Source organism: Heteronotia binoei, chromosome 21, assembly GCF_032191835.1.
Source record: "Heteronotia binoei isolate CCM8104 ecotype False Entrance Well chromosome 21, APGP_CSIRO_Hbin_v1, whole genome shotgun sequence".
NCBI lineage: Eukaryota > Metazoa > Chordata > Lepidosauria > Squamata > Gekkonidae > Heteronotia > Heteronotia binoei.
The window spans coordinates 163895221-163910288 of NC_083243.1; the positions used below are offsets into that span (position 1 = coordinate 163895221).

Genomic DNA, 15068 nt, shown 5'->3' on the forward strand with positions numbered 1-15068 from the left:
CCCTGCCGATCAGCTGATGGGTGGGAAAAGCAACAGTGGGGGAAGGACCAGCAAGCCGCTGAAAAAGCGGCCACTGCCACTTCCTCCCCACTTCCCTCCCACTCAATCCAGGGAGGAAGTGGAGTGAAAGCAGCAGTGGCCACTTTTTCAGTGGCTTGCTGGTCCTGCTGGCAACAAAATGAGGGGAGGGGGACGCTGGAATCCTAGCCTGTGCTTCCCGGCTGCTTCTCCGGCCGGGCTTGGCGCTCCCTCCGCTCCTCGTTTCTAAGGTCACAGCCACCCAAAGCTGCCCCCGCCTCGCCCACCCTGCCAAGAGCAGCTGTCTGGGGGTGGCAGAGCGATTCACCTGCAGGCTAAGAGACAAGAGCAAGAGGTTCGGGGCTCAGGACACAGGACTGCTCTCGAGTCTGGCGGGAGGGGCATGGAAAGGAGAGGGAGCAGCAGCCGAGGGAGAGATTGTCCCACCCCCCCACCCCCCAACCTGCACCGGCTTGTCTTTCTGCCAGGCAGAAGAATGTGGGAATGCCAGTGAGGACCCACGTCTGCGCCTTGCCAAAGGCTGAGCACATCTCAGAGAGGCCTGAGAGGAACAGAACAGAGCAGAGCAGCTCTGATAAGCTGAGACAGCTGGAGAAGTTGCTAAGAATTTCTGCGTTTTGAAAGACTTCATTCTGAGGCTTGGGTGACTGCTGAAAAGGCTGAGTTGTGATAGCTGGGGAACTGCTGTATGTTTGGGTGAGTGGGCTAAAGGTGAAAGTGATTGATTGATTGATTGAGAGTAATTGTTGATGATTGCTTAGGAGTGGTCTGCTCCACCCTCTTTGCATTTTAAGCTGCGCCTTGCCAAAGGCCCGAGCCTTTGGCGCGAGCCGAAGGGCGAGAGCTAAAGGGCTCTTGGCCTGTGGCTCTTTGCCTGGGGGCTTCCTAAGGACCAGGAACCCAGATCCCTGATTTCCTTGTTCTCCCAATAAGGTAAGTTGACCTTCCAGAAGGGGAGCCACGTAAACAACAGCATTTAAAGAGGACTGTATATTTAATATATATATCATGAAGGTAGAATGCCAGCAGGGGGGGTGGGGGCTTTCCAGTGTTTTGCACTGAGTGTCACATGTATGACTATCTGCCCACAGGACAGAAGTCTTGGGTGTGTGCTCGATGCAAGGAGCTCCTGGTCCTCAGGGAACGAGTTCGTACCCTTGAGGCTGAGGTGACTGCCCTGGAGAAGCAGAGACGGTCAGTTAGGCAATTGGGGAAGACTCTTGGGGGCGTATTAGATGAGCCCCACTCTGAATGTGGCAGCCCCGTTGCTGCCAGAGAGCGTGAGGGTCTACAGGGAACAGGGCACCTTGCTGAGGACAAGGGGAATGCGCCCTCAGAAGGGACCTCTTCTTCGGTTGGTGAGCGGGTATCCTTTCGCGCCAAGGAACCATCCCTGGGCAGGGGGAGAGGGGGGGTCTTGGTAGTTGGTGATTCGATCCTTAGGCAAGTAGACAGCTGGGTGGCGAAACCGCGTATTGACCGTATGGTGACTTGCCTGCCTGGTGCGAAGGTAGCGGACATTACACGTGTAGTAGATAGGCTGATAGACAGTGCTGGGGAGGAGCCTGTGGTCATGGTGCATGTTGGCACCAACGATGTGGGGAAATGCAGTCGTGAGGTCCTGGAGGAGAAATTTAGGCTGCTAGGTGGGAGACTTAAGGCCAGGACCTCCAAGGTGGCCTTCTCGGAAGTGCTACCTGTTCCACGTGCAGGGCAGGAGAGACAGGCGCAAATTAGAAGTCTCAATGTGTGGATGAGACGATGGTGTAAGGAGGAAGGGTTTAAGTTTGTTAGGCACTGGGATGCTTTCTGGAACAAGCCGGAGCTGTACAAAAGAGACGGTCTCCACTTGTCTCCGGATGGAACCAGGCTGCTGGCGCTTAAAATCAAAAAGGTGGCAGAGCAGTTTTTAAACTAAATCTTGGGGGAAAGCCGACAGGAGATGGAATGTCTCTGGTTCGGGAGGACTCGTCTCAAAGAGATGAAGGGTTGGCTTCTATTTTTCTACCGAGTAACGGATCAGAGTTGTCCACTGTGATGGTGACAAACAGTATGGACTGTTTGCTAGAGTCTCGAGGCGGCAGGAGAGAGGTGGCGGGCCTAGCTTGCTTGGGAAATTATAAATGTTTGTATGCAAATGCTAGAAGTATCCGAAGTAAAATTGGTGAATTGGAATGTTTAGTGTTGGGAGAAAACATAGACATTGTGGGAATTTCAGAAACTTGGTGGAATGAGGAGAATCAGTGGGACACGGTGATTCCTGGATATAAGTTATATCGGAAGGATAGGGAGGGAAGGGTTGGAGGTGGGGTGGCTCTGTATGTCAGAGAGGATATACGGTCCAGTAAGACTGAGGTCAGAGAATTAGATTCCCTTTTAGAAATGCTTTGGGTTGAAATAGAGGGCCCAAAAGGAAATTTAACTATGGGAGTTTGTTATCGCCCACCAAATCAAAAGAGAGAGGACGATTATAATATGATGGAGGGATTAAAGATAGCGGCTAAACGTAAAAACTGTGTCGTAATAGGTGATTTTAACTACCCGCAGATTGATTGGGTCAATATGTGTTCTGGTCGAGAGAAAGAGATTGAGTTTCTTGATGCTCTCAATGACTGTGCTATGGAGCAGATGGTCTCAGAACCTACCAGGGGTGGGGCGATCCTGGATCTGGTCCTAAGTAATGCCCAAGACTTGGTGAGAGACGTAAAAGTGATTGCGCCGCTTGGGAACAGTGACCATAATGTTATTGATTTCACCATTTGTATAAATAGGGAGTTGCCCAAAAAGACCGCCACAACCACATTTAACTTTAAAAGGGGTAAATTCTCTGAGATGAGGAGGCATGTGAGGAGGAAACTGAAAGGAAAGGTAAATACGGTCAAAACCCTTGGGGAAGCTTGGAGACTATTTAAAACTATAATCCTAGAAGCTCAGATAAAATACATACCACAAGTTAGGAAAGGCACAAACAGGTATAAGAAGAGGCCAGCATGGTTAACAAACAAAGTAATGGAAGCTGTAAAAGGTAAGAAGGACTCCTTTAAGCGGTGGGAAACCAGTCCAAGTGAGATTAATAAAAGGGAACACAGGCAGTGGCAAATCAAATGCAAGACTGTGATCAGGCAGGCAAAAAGGGACTATGAGGAGCATATTGCAAAAAACATAAAGACCAACAATAAAAATTTCTTCAAATATATTAGAAGTAGGAAACCAGCCAGGGAAGCAGTGGGGCCCTTGGATGACCATGGGGTAAAAGGATTACTGAAGGAGGATGGGGAAATGGCTGAGAAGCTGAATGCATTTTTTGCCTCCGTCTTCACCGTGGAAGATGAGAAGTGTTTGCCCGCCCCAGAACCACTAATATTGGAAGGGGTGTTGAAAGACCTGAGTCAGATTGAGGTGACAAAAGAGGAGGTCCTACAACTGATAGACAAATTAAAAACTAATAAGTCACCGGGTCCGGATGGCATACATCCGAGAGTTCTGAAAGAACTCAAAGTTGAACTTGTGGATCTTCTAACAAAAATCTGTAATCTTTCATTGAAATCTGCCTCCGTTCCTGAGGACTGGAAGGTAGCAAATGTCACCCCCATCTTTAAAAAGGGTTCCAGAGGAGATCCGGGAAATTACAGGCCAGTCAGTCTGACTTCAATACCGGGAAAGTTGGTAGAAACCATTATCAAGGACAGAATGAGTAGGCACATTGATGAACACGGGTTATTGAGGAAGACTCAGCATGGGTTCTGTAAGGGAAGATCTTGCCTCACTAACCTGTTACATTTCTTTGAGGGGGTGAACAAACATGTGGACAAAGGAGACCCGATAGATGTTGTTTACCTTGACTTCCAGAAAGCTTTTGATAAAGTTCCTCATCAAAGGCTCCTTAGAAAGCTTGAGAGTCATGGAGTAAAAGGACAGGTCCTCTTGTGGATCAAAAACTGGCTGAGTAATAGGAAGCAGAGAGTGAGTATAAATGGGCAGTCTTCGCAGTGGAGGACGGTAAGCAGTGGGGTGCCGCAGGGCTCGGTACTGGGTCCCATCCTCTTTAACTTGTTCATAAATGATTTAGAGTTGGGAGTGAGCAGTGAAGTGGCCAAATTTGCGGATGACACTAAATTGTTCAGGGTGGTGAGAACCAGAGAGGATTGTGAGGAACTCCAAAGGGATCTGTTGAGGCTGGGTGAGTGGGCGTCAACGTGGCAGATGCGGTTCAATGTGGCCAAGTGCAAAGTAATGCACATTGGGGCCAAGAATCCCAGCTACAAATACAAGTTGATGGGGTGTGAACTGGCAGAGACAGACCAAGAGAGAGATCTTGGGGTCATGGTAGATAATTCACTGAAAATGTCAAGACAGTGTGCGTTTGCAATAAAAAAGGCCAACGCCATGCTGGGAATTATTAGGAAGGGAATTGAAAACAAATCAGCCAGTACCATAATGCCTCTGTATAAATCGATGGTGCGGTCTCATTTGGAGTACTGTGTGCAGTTCTGGTCGCCGCACCTCAAAAAGGATATTATAGCATTGGAGAAAGTTCAGAAAAGGGCAACTAAAATGATTAAAGGGCTGGAACACCTTCCCTATGAAGAAAGGTTGAAACGCTTAGGGCTCTTTAGCTTGGAGAAACGTCGACTGAGGGGTGACATGATAGAAGTTTACAAGATAATGCATGGGATGGAGAAAGCAGAGAAAGAAGCCCTTTTCTCCCTTTCTCACAATACAAGAACTCGTGGGCATTCGATGAAATTGCTGAGCAGACAGGTTAAAACGGATAAAAGGAAGTACTTCTTCACCCAAAGGGTGATTAACATGTGGAATTCACTGCCACAGGAGGTGGTGGCGTCCACAAGCATAGCCACCTTCAAGAAGGGGTTAGATAAAAATATGGAGCAGAGGTCCATCAGTGGCTATTAGCCACAGTGTGTGTGTGTGTGTGTGTGTATATATATATATATATATATATATATATATATATATATATATATTTGGCCGCTGTGTGACACAGAATGTTGGACTGGATGGGCCATTGGCCTGATCTAACATGGCTTCTCTTATGTTCTTATGTTCTGACAGCCAGGCACCAACCGGGGCCCACTCAGTTGCCCCAGTTGGGGGAGGGGGGAGAGAAGCCACCTGAAAAGCTGAGCCCATGGGGAGACTTGCCAGGCCCTTGCTGCTGCCCCAGCACTGAATGTCTCAAGAGGACGAGAAGGCCGGCATAGGAGCTGCTGGCCTCCCCGCGGCTTTTCTCACTGATCAGCTGATCGATGGGGGAGCCTTGAAAGAGCCCCAGGAGCTGGCGCTTTGCCGCCGGTTCCCAGGCATTAAAAATTGGGTGGGTGGAAGCAGGCAACTAGGAATTTGCCTAGGGGGCGGGGTGGGAGCCAATGTTGGTGCCCCTGTCCCGCCAGCACCCTAGGCAAATGCCTAGTTTGCCTAGTGGGCGAGCCGGCCCTGACTGCATACTTCAGAGGATGTGGGGCCTTCTTTCCTAGGCCTTTACTTTTTCTCTAGAAGTCTCTGTTGCTCTCCCCATATCAAGACCACTCTATGTGAGATCAGCTTCCCGGAGCAGTCTTTCTTGTACAACAACAACAACAACAAAACAACAGTGAGGAAAGTGAGGAGCGGGTGCATGCCCAGCACAATTACATCATTCTGCATGATGTCATCATGTTGAGGACATCCCTGCCTCCTTTTGGAATGCCCCCCAAATCCCCCTGCTGGGGAGAAGTTGGGACCTGGCATGCCTAAACTAAAGAATCAGTTAAGTTTCCAAAGTTACATGTTGCTGCTTGTGTTCTTAAGGCAGTAATGTAAGAATCCATAGTTTCACTTCTGGCTTGTGTAGAAAAATCATTTCTCTTAAGTGAGCAGTAAGTATCTAAGGCTTCTAAGTGCTCCTGAGAAACTAGAATCTTTATTTAATTTGAGTGCTGCACACTTCTCTGCCTCACGACCATAACAGGTAAAATAAAAGCTTCACTTCCCTGACATCTGCTTTTATGGTCAGGTCAGCCCATGGAACATAAGATGAGCCCTGCTGGACCAGGACAGCAGCCCATCTAGTCCAGCATCCTATCTTACACAATGGCCAACCAGTTCCCCTGGAGGGCCAACAACAGGACACAGAGGCCAAGGTCTTCCCCTGATGTTGCCTCCTCACTCTGAGATGCAGCTGAAATTCTTCCTTCCAGTGACTCCATCACTGAGCTAGACTGATGTCAGTGAACAAAGGTAGGGGAGGAGAGGATTCAGACTAATTTCCGTGGCTGTGTTTTGCAGTAATTAGTTTTCTCTTGCTGCCACCCCCTATTAAAATAGGCTTCATTGAACTACCGAGTACAATCCCAGAGAGGTGAAGCTGTTACCTTAGAACCCTTCCACCTAGGAACCCATTAATATAGTTCCACTTATCATGATACAGTTGGGAGGATCACTGACAGAAGGACAGATAAGTGTAGAGGCCAGAGTGAGTTATAGGTGCAAAGAAAAAAGCGACCAAACAAGGAATGGTCTGAAGTACACCAGGAATTGGATATAGAAGTGCAGGTGGTTTGATATGGGGATGCAGCAAAGAGATTAAAATGACACAAGAAAGTAACTCTAGGGTATAAGGGAATAGAAAGACCGTAAGTAGTGGGTCCAAAAAAAGGGTGAGGATAGAGGAGTAGGCAAAAGGGACAAGTACAGTAATTAGTTGCTGGCAGCTGGGCTGCCTATGGGAACAACTGCTAGCAGTGCAGGGTTTCAGCTGTGATTGTAGACAGAAAAGCTAATCACTGTTGTGACACATCAAGCAACCTCCTGTTTGCTGTGGCAGTTAAGACTTCAGACAAAAACATTCTGCAGCCAGACTTGGGCATCAGTACAGGCAGTGGGAACACTGCCATGAGATTACATCATTTGTTCTGAGGAAATTAGGCCCTGTCAGAACTCAGCCTTGATGAAGGAAGTAAACCCAACCACTGAACAGGCAATGCCCTGAAAGATGGCACTGCACAGTGCAGGGTGACCTCTTTCCTTCTAAGCATCCTGTTCTCATATTCATCTACTATACAACCTCCAAATTTGAATTGACCAGTATAATATAGTGGGTTCTAGGCAATGATGAGGCGAGGTGGTAGCATAACATCAGTTCTTTACTGATTTCAGCATAATCACAGATAAGACTGTTGTACTGGGCCAATGGAGACAACTATATACACACCCGTGTTCCTGTGCAAATGTTTGATTGGGCCATTCAAACCAGCAGGGGCCCGTGATTGGAGCAGGGCAGCAGGTTTAGGATCCTGGTGGCCATTGTTCCCAAGTCCCCAAGCTCTGGTCATCAGGCTCCATTGAGCCAAGCAGGAACAACCAATTCAGTTCTCCCTTGAGTCCACATACATTACATCTCTCCCCTCCTAGTTCACAAGCCCTGACACAGTCCTTTAAGTATGCAGGCTTGCGGTGCTCCTGCGTTGACTGCCTGGGTGCCGGAGATGGTGGCGGTGCGGCGACTACATCGGTTGCGGTGGACGGAGGGGCCAGGGATGCTGGAGCTTCTGTGGTGGTTCCTGGCTCTCAGATGCCTCTGGCCCCTGTGGAAGGTTGGGGGTCAGAACTGCAGCAGCTGCTGGTTCAGGGGCTGTCAGAGCCGGAACCACCAATGGGTCCCACGGCCCGCTGTCTTCCTCGACCTCTTCCCCAGGAGCCTCCCGTGACCTCAATTGGTCTGTGTGCCGCCGCATTGTGAAACCCCCCTCGATAATGACTTCGTACATGACCGACCCAAGCACCTGGAGGCTTTGGCCGGAAGCCATGCTGGGCCCCCAAAAAAGTTCTTGGCATACTCTAAGTCCTCCATGTCGAAGCCCCTGGGTGCTCGGACTGTGTTGGGCATCTCTTGTAGGTCTGGGGCCTGATCGGGGTGTATGCGGTCTAGGAGTGTTGACAGCCACCAGCCCATGAGGAGCTCGGCCGGGCAGCAGCCAGTGGCCATGCAGGGAATGGCGTGCTGGGCTAGCAGGAACTCAGCAAGGCAGGCCTCCCAGTCCCCCTTGATGATGCGGCGGAGTGACTCTTTTGTGGACCGCACCATCCTTTCCACTTGGCCGTTGGTAGCTGGGTGGAAAGGGGCTGACCTTAGGTGCCAGATTAGGTTCTGGCCACAGAAGTCCTGGAACTCCCCTGATGTGAAGGCGGTCCCATTGTTTGAGATGAGGATGTCTGGTTGCCCCTTGGTGGTGAAAACCTTGCGGAGCGCCATAATGAAGGCCCGGGAGGAAGTGGAGGTAACAGGGACTACTTCCAACCACTTTGAGTAGGAGCAACAACTGGCAGAGGATGGTGCTGAAGTCAACCACCGACTCGTTAGTTTGTTGGCAGCGCTCCAAGAACTGGAGGCGACGGGCCAGGATGGCGAAATAAGTCATGAAGGCTGCAATGATGTCATTGAAGGTGGCTGTCTTGAGGGTCATGGGTGCCATGAGACCTTGGGCCAGCTCCAGAATGTCCATGCCACAGGAGCTGAGCAGCAAAGCCTTCTTCTTGTGCCCCGTGACCTCGTTGTAGTCGATGTGGTTCTTCAGTTGCTCTAACCTGGTCTCCTACCTCTCTGGGCAGGCTACATCGAAGGCTTGAATCGGACATGGCATAGCGGCCATCTTGTCAACTGTGGTGGTGCGGAGCGCGGTGCTGGGTCGGAGCCACGGTGCTGGATCGGAGCCGCTCACCAGGATCCCACCTTTGTCACCACTACAATATAGTGGGTTCTAGGCAATGATGAGGCAAGGTGGTAGCATAACATCAGCTCTTTATTGATTTCAGCATAATCACGGCTAAGCATAAGACTGCTGTACTGGGCCAACAGGGCCAAATATATACACGTGTTCCTGTGCAATGCTTGGGCCATTCAAACCAGCAGAGACCCATGATTGGAGCAGGTCAGCAGATTTAGGATCCTGCTACCCATTGTTCCTAAGTCCCCAAGCTCTGGTCATCAGGCTCCATTGAGCCAGGCAGGAACAACCAACTCAGTTCTCCCTTGAGTCCACACACATTACAACCAGGCATCAACAAGCCCTATTAGCTCATCTTGGCCCAGGGTGCCGATAACAGAGCTTGGACATATGTGCGGTGAGAGAGACGGGCACATATTGCCTAGTCATATTGCTTGCCTTTGTCTGTATTTGCTTTCCCAGTATGCTTAGCTGTCAAAAAATTGTGGCTTCAGACTCCCTTTCTCAACCCAACCATCCTAAGGTTGCCAACTCTGGCTTGGGAAATACCTGGAGATTTAGAGGGTGGAGCCTGGGGAGGGTAGAGTTTGGGGGGATTTCCATGGGAAGCGTTCCCAAACAGTCCACACTCCAAAGCATTTTTTCCATGGGGACTGATCTCTGCCTCCCGGAAGTCAGGTCTAATTCTAGAAGATCACCAGGTCCCACCTGGAGGTTGGCAACTCCATACCCTCCAGCACTCTTAATCTTGCAAAGTAGTCATATTACAGTATTTTCTTCACAGTTGATTCTGTAACTAATAATCAGAAATGCTGAAAAGACAAAATAGTCACACCAAATGACTTTTCAGCTATGAGGGCAGTGAAGCTCTTTGGAAAAGAGGATGTCTTCAATAACCATCTGAGAAGTCTACAGAACTGCAACCCATAGTATTTTGCTCCAGTACCCTCCCTCAAAATCAGTCAAATTCTTAAGACATAATTCTAATTGGGATGCTGGTGTTCCTATAGCTGTTCCACAGCTTATGCTGTCTCCATGGCTCTGATGTGCTGTTCGGCTTCAGCATGTTATTCCCTGAGGACTAATTAAAATGGGGGCACCCGGAATACTACACCAATCTGCAACCAGAAAACAAACATTCTGTGTTTCGAATGAAATTATATTACTGTAAATAATTACAGATTTTCCAAAATTGTTCTATGTCTAGAAAATTTGGAGTCTGTTGGTGAAGGTTGAAAAGGCAGAAGGAATGATGCATGGTGCATCTGGGGACAATGCATGTATAGAAATGGGGAGGGGGACCTGCTGAAGACATGGGAATCAACATAGAAGGGTGCCAGGCTGATAAATTACCACTCCACACCAATTACTGGAAGTTACTCACAGATCAGAGGTTGTAGTGGGTTAACAACGTACATTTAATGTTTTCTTCTCAGTTACAAGGCCTAGCAACATACCAAGTTTGAAATGTAAGGCCTACACAAGCCAACTAGATTCTAAGTTCTGTAACACAAATATAGTCAAAGTACAGCATAAGGCGCTGGACTGCCTCAGAAAATGACAACAATAGAACTGTGGCTTGGCACAGCTGAACAGGCTGAACTCAGCTTAGGGGGAACACTGGTTGCCAGGTCTGTGTTGGAAAATACCTGGAGATTTTGGGGTGGATCCAGGAGAGGCTGGGTTTTGGGAAGGGGAGGGACCTCAGCATGGTACAGTGCCACAGAGTCTACCCTTCAGGCAGCATGCTGGGGGGGGGGGTTGTGAAGGGAGCAGGCGGGCACCACGCCTGGGGGGGGGGAAGGGAAGGGAAAGGAGGGTTCGGCGGCGACCACAGCAGCCGGCGGGTGCGTGAAGGAGGCAGTCAAACTGGTGGAGTTTGCAAGAGGAGCCCTCCGTGCAAACACGACCATCTGCCCCCCCCAACAAATTCCCTACCTTGGGGGCCCCTTAACTCAAAATTTTCTGGCTATGGGCCTGGGTCAGAGGCTGAAAGGGTTTGCCTTTACATGCTCAACCCACGTTTGCTTGGCCCAATTGGCCCTTGGAAGCTTCCTCCACCCTCCTTCCATCTGGGACCCCACCTCCTCATCCTCTCATGGGCAAACAGTTTGCAGGCTGGGTTGCTGCCACTTGGGGATAGCCTGTTGTTGGGCTTCCAGAGCTGCCCACCATGGGGGGTTGGCTTTGCTGCAGTAAGTGGGGTAGGATTGCCAGCAATGTTCCATGTAAGCTGTGGAGTCATGTGAGCAAAAATTCTACTTTGTGAGCTACTGACATTAAAGTTGTGAGCTACTGCATCTGACGCCATCCTTCCTGAGCTAAGACAAAAATGTGTGAGCTGGAGGCTAAAAAACTGTGAGCTAGCTCACACTAACTCAGCTTAGAGGGAACACTGATTGCCAGGTCTGTGTTGGAAAATACCTGGAGACTTTAGGGTGGATCCAGGAGAGGCTAGGGTTTGGGGAGGGGAGGGGCCTCAGCATGGTACAATGCCATAGAGCCCACCCTTCAAAGTAGCCATTTTCTCCAGGGGAGCTGATCTCTGCCAGCTGGAGATCAGTTGTAAAAGCAAGAGATCTCCAGGCCCCACCTGGAGGCTGGTAACTAACCCTAAAGTAGGGGCACTGAACAGTATAGGGTGGGGCACCTTGCCTGTTCCCAGACTTAGGCTGCGGACAAGCGTTGCTTCTTCCCAATGGATTTAAAGTGTTCATCTAGATAGAAACATCTGTTTTCCCGTCCCACAGTCACCAACCCCCTATGCTCAACCCAGACTTTCCCAACACCACAGAAAGTCCGGTATTTATGTACCCTACCAGTTTTACAGCGCTTCTGCAGATGTGTGATTGCTCTTGTGTTGTGAAGTCATTTGGAAACTCAGATTGCTCACTTCCTCTTTCACCACCATTATTTTCTGTGTTACCAACATGCACATAAGCAGATATGCATTTCAAGCAGTACTTGAGGGTTTTGTCATCCCCCCCCCCCCCCAATCCAGCTGAACCTGACAGAGTTCTCTCTCCCTTCTCAGGATGAGGCTTACCTCTTCCATTCTTTCCCCCATGGCTTTCAAAAGCACAGTTTAAAAAACACTCCCCCCACACTGAACTACATATCCTAGCAGCCTTCTCCAGCAATCACATTGGCCATCGGTGGCAGCCATCCTGCCAGTGCTGCTTCCAAAAAGCTCTTATGCATGTACCCAGAAGATAAATGATTATGAAAAATTACCCCACTCCCTCTTTAGCTGTCGTATCTGACTTATCAACCACAGGTTGAATGTGCGGTAAGGCAGGTTAAGGGGGGGATGTCTGATCAAAACATTCAGAGAGATTAGAATGGGCTCCAGAGCGCAGTAAAGCTTGACAACTGACTGCAGCCATATAGTCATAAAGATATCTAGAAAAATTCTCAGCAGGCTAATTTACAGCAGCCAAGATTTTTTTAAAAAATTGAAGAAAAAATTTTTACATGAAAACTTGACGTTTTAAATGGCTTTTTTGTGAGAATCCTCTCAAGCAGCACAGAACAAATATATAAGGGGAAACCTTCAAATTTTGCTTTTGTTCCACTGGAAAAATAAGGGTGAAAATACTAAAAACAAAACTATCTGGGAAATTCAATGAAGTAATAAATGTAAGAATAACAAATGGCAAAGGAAATGGAAATGGAAATTTCCACCAGGGGGACTTTCCTCTTCTTTTTATCAGGAATCTAGAGCAGCTTCCTGCTGCCTTACTCTTATTTTACCCACAGTTGCCAAACATATTGGAGACTTGTTGCTGGAGAGGTCTGCATAAGACTGCAGTATTCACGTGCACATTTACCTGAAAGTTAGTTCCATTGAAAAGAGTGGGACTTATATGCACAAGTTTGACCTGCATATGCCAATATGAACAATAATTAAAAAAAAAAATCTGTGGTCTATTGGGGAAGAAAAGGAAGAACAGCTTTTTTGAAAGCATCTCAAAATAGAAATACTATTTCTCCCTCCCTTTTCAGGGAAAACAAGCCATATTTTTGTGCAAAAGGCCTCTCCAATCATCATAACAAAGACTGGGGGGAAACTGAGGAGAACTAGGTCAGACTGTGAATTAGCTTAATTTTTCAGATGAATGGCTTCACAATATGCTTCACAAAAAGACCTCTAAATGGTAGACTAAATGAAAGAAATATATAATGGCCTAGTTTTCCAAAAGGAATTAGAACCAGAGGTTAAGTGGAGTTTAATAGGGTTACCAACCTCCAGGTGGGGCCCGGAGATCACCCAGATTTAGACGATATCCAGGTGGCAGAGATCAGTTTTCCTGGAGAAAATGGCTGCTTTGAAGGGTGGACTCTATGGTATTACACCTAAGGATGCCAGCTTCCAGGTTGGACCTGGGGATCCCCCAGAATTACAGCTCATCTCCAGAGTACAGAGATCAGTTCCCCTGAAGAAAATTGATGCTTCAGAGGGTGAATGATGCAGGATTGTATTCCAGTGCGGTCCCTGACCTCCCTCCTAAAATCTCCAGGAATTTCTCAACCTTTGATCTGGCAACCCTATCCGCTATCTTCTGCTGGTAGCCAAGAGGATCTGGCAACCCTAATTATATCTCCTGTTCCCAAACCCCATCCTTTCCAGGATCCACCCCAAAATCTCCAGGAATTTATTGGCACGTAGTTGGCATTCTGGGGCACTGCAAAAGGCCAGGATCTTCAGGCAGTAGGTAATGGTATTTTCCTAGACAAGAAAGACACCGCAAGACTATAACAATAAATAAGCTCCAAGAATCCTTTCTTGAATGTGGGAATTTGGTAAATGGGGGCAAGAAAGAAACTGAATAGTGAGTGGCTTTTCTTTACAAAATTCTACCATGCTCTGATCATTTAGCCACACTTACCAATTAGAGGATCAGTTTCTTACATATCAAAGTATGTTCATCCTGCAAAAACACTTCTCTTCAAAAGACATCCACTGTCACCCTGAATTGTCTCAATACAAGTAAAGAAGCAGCTAGACTTACCCAATGTAGGGTCATAATCACCGATAAATCGCTTGGTGATGAATCTCACTGTCAAAGCTTCATTGGAAAATGAAAAACTGTGATTAGAAGAGTAAATCAGTACATATATAATAATAATTTCATTATTATCAGACCACAGGCCAAGATCCATGGGGAGATGTAAATTATGAGGAGCCCCAGCAATCTTCCATGGGCACAGTGGAGATCCAACCTAGGTCTCCTGGTCTAGTTCAACACTTTAACTGCTATACTGCTCTGTAGGTCTCAAGCAGGTCAGTAACTATTTGCATATTCCTCATCACTGTAATCCTAATTATACCCATGCCAATAATGCTGCACCTGTTGAACATATATGAACATATGAAGCTGCCTTATACTGAATCAGACTCTTGGTCCATCAAAGTCAGTATTGTCTTCTCAGACTGGCAGCGGCTCTCCAGGGTCTCAAGCTGAGGTTTTTCACACGTATTTGCCTGGACCCTTTTTTGGAGATGCCAGGGATTGAACCTGGGACCTTCTGCTTCCCAAGCAGATGCTCTACCACTGAGCCACCATCCCTGTTGAACAGATCTCTATTGTTTGCACTAATTCAAGAATATGCATGTGCATCCTACATTAGCATTTGTTACTGCAAGAAAAGGGCTAATTTTTAAGGTGGTGCTTTTGAAATATACATGGCAGTTTTGCCAAAATATGAAAGAACAATCAAACAAATGACTTTCATGTGAAAAATAAGGTTGCTTTCATGCTTTTTGGACTTTTCATCCAGGCAGTGGCGGACTGGCCAGGGTGTCACCTTGCCCAATGGCAAGTGGGCCCTATAGGCCCCTAATGTAGTGTGCCCCCTTAAACACTGGACAATATGTTAAAAATGTTAATGACCTATTAGTAGCTTGAAAATATAATAGGAGTTTCAATATTACTACTGTAATGCAACTAAAATTTACATTGTATTACCATTTTAATGAAAAAAATAAAATAATTTTTTGAGGATACTTTATATTTAAGAATATAATAAATAACTCTGGAAAAATCTGATTCAAGTTATGTGAGGCCGACACATATGTTACAGAGGCTTGGATCTTTACTATTGCGATTGTGTAATGAAGCTTAGCTGGGAATCCCAGCCTGGAAACATGACGTGCAGCCAGAGTCAACTTTTCATGCTATTGCATACATTGTGAAGACAGCAAATATTTTTCATTGTGTCTCTGCTCCTTGCATTTTTCCTCTTAGTGTTTGTGTTTTCCCCATGTGCTATGTATGTATGTTTTTACTCTTGGGTCTTTTCCTT

At 47.4% G+C, this 15068-nt stretch overlaps 1 protein-coding gene across 1 annotated transcript in view; it reads right to left on the minus strand.

Moving 5' to 3' along the window:
* Positions 1–15068, minus strand: part of LOC132588769 (ras-related and estrogen-regulated growth inhibitor-like) — a 49823-nt gene that overhangs the window by 9489 nt on the left and 25266 nt on the right. The window contains exon 2 of the mRNA XM_060261197.1: positions 13775–13831. Within this exon, the coding sequence (XP_060117180.1) occupies positions 13775–13831 (57 nt within the window). The remainder of the gene's footprint in view (positions 1–13774; positions 13832–15068) is intronic.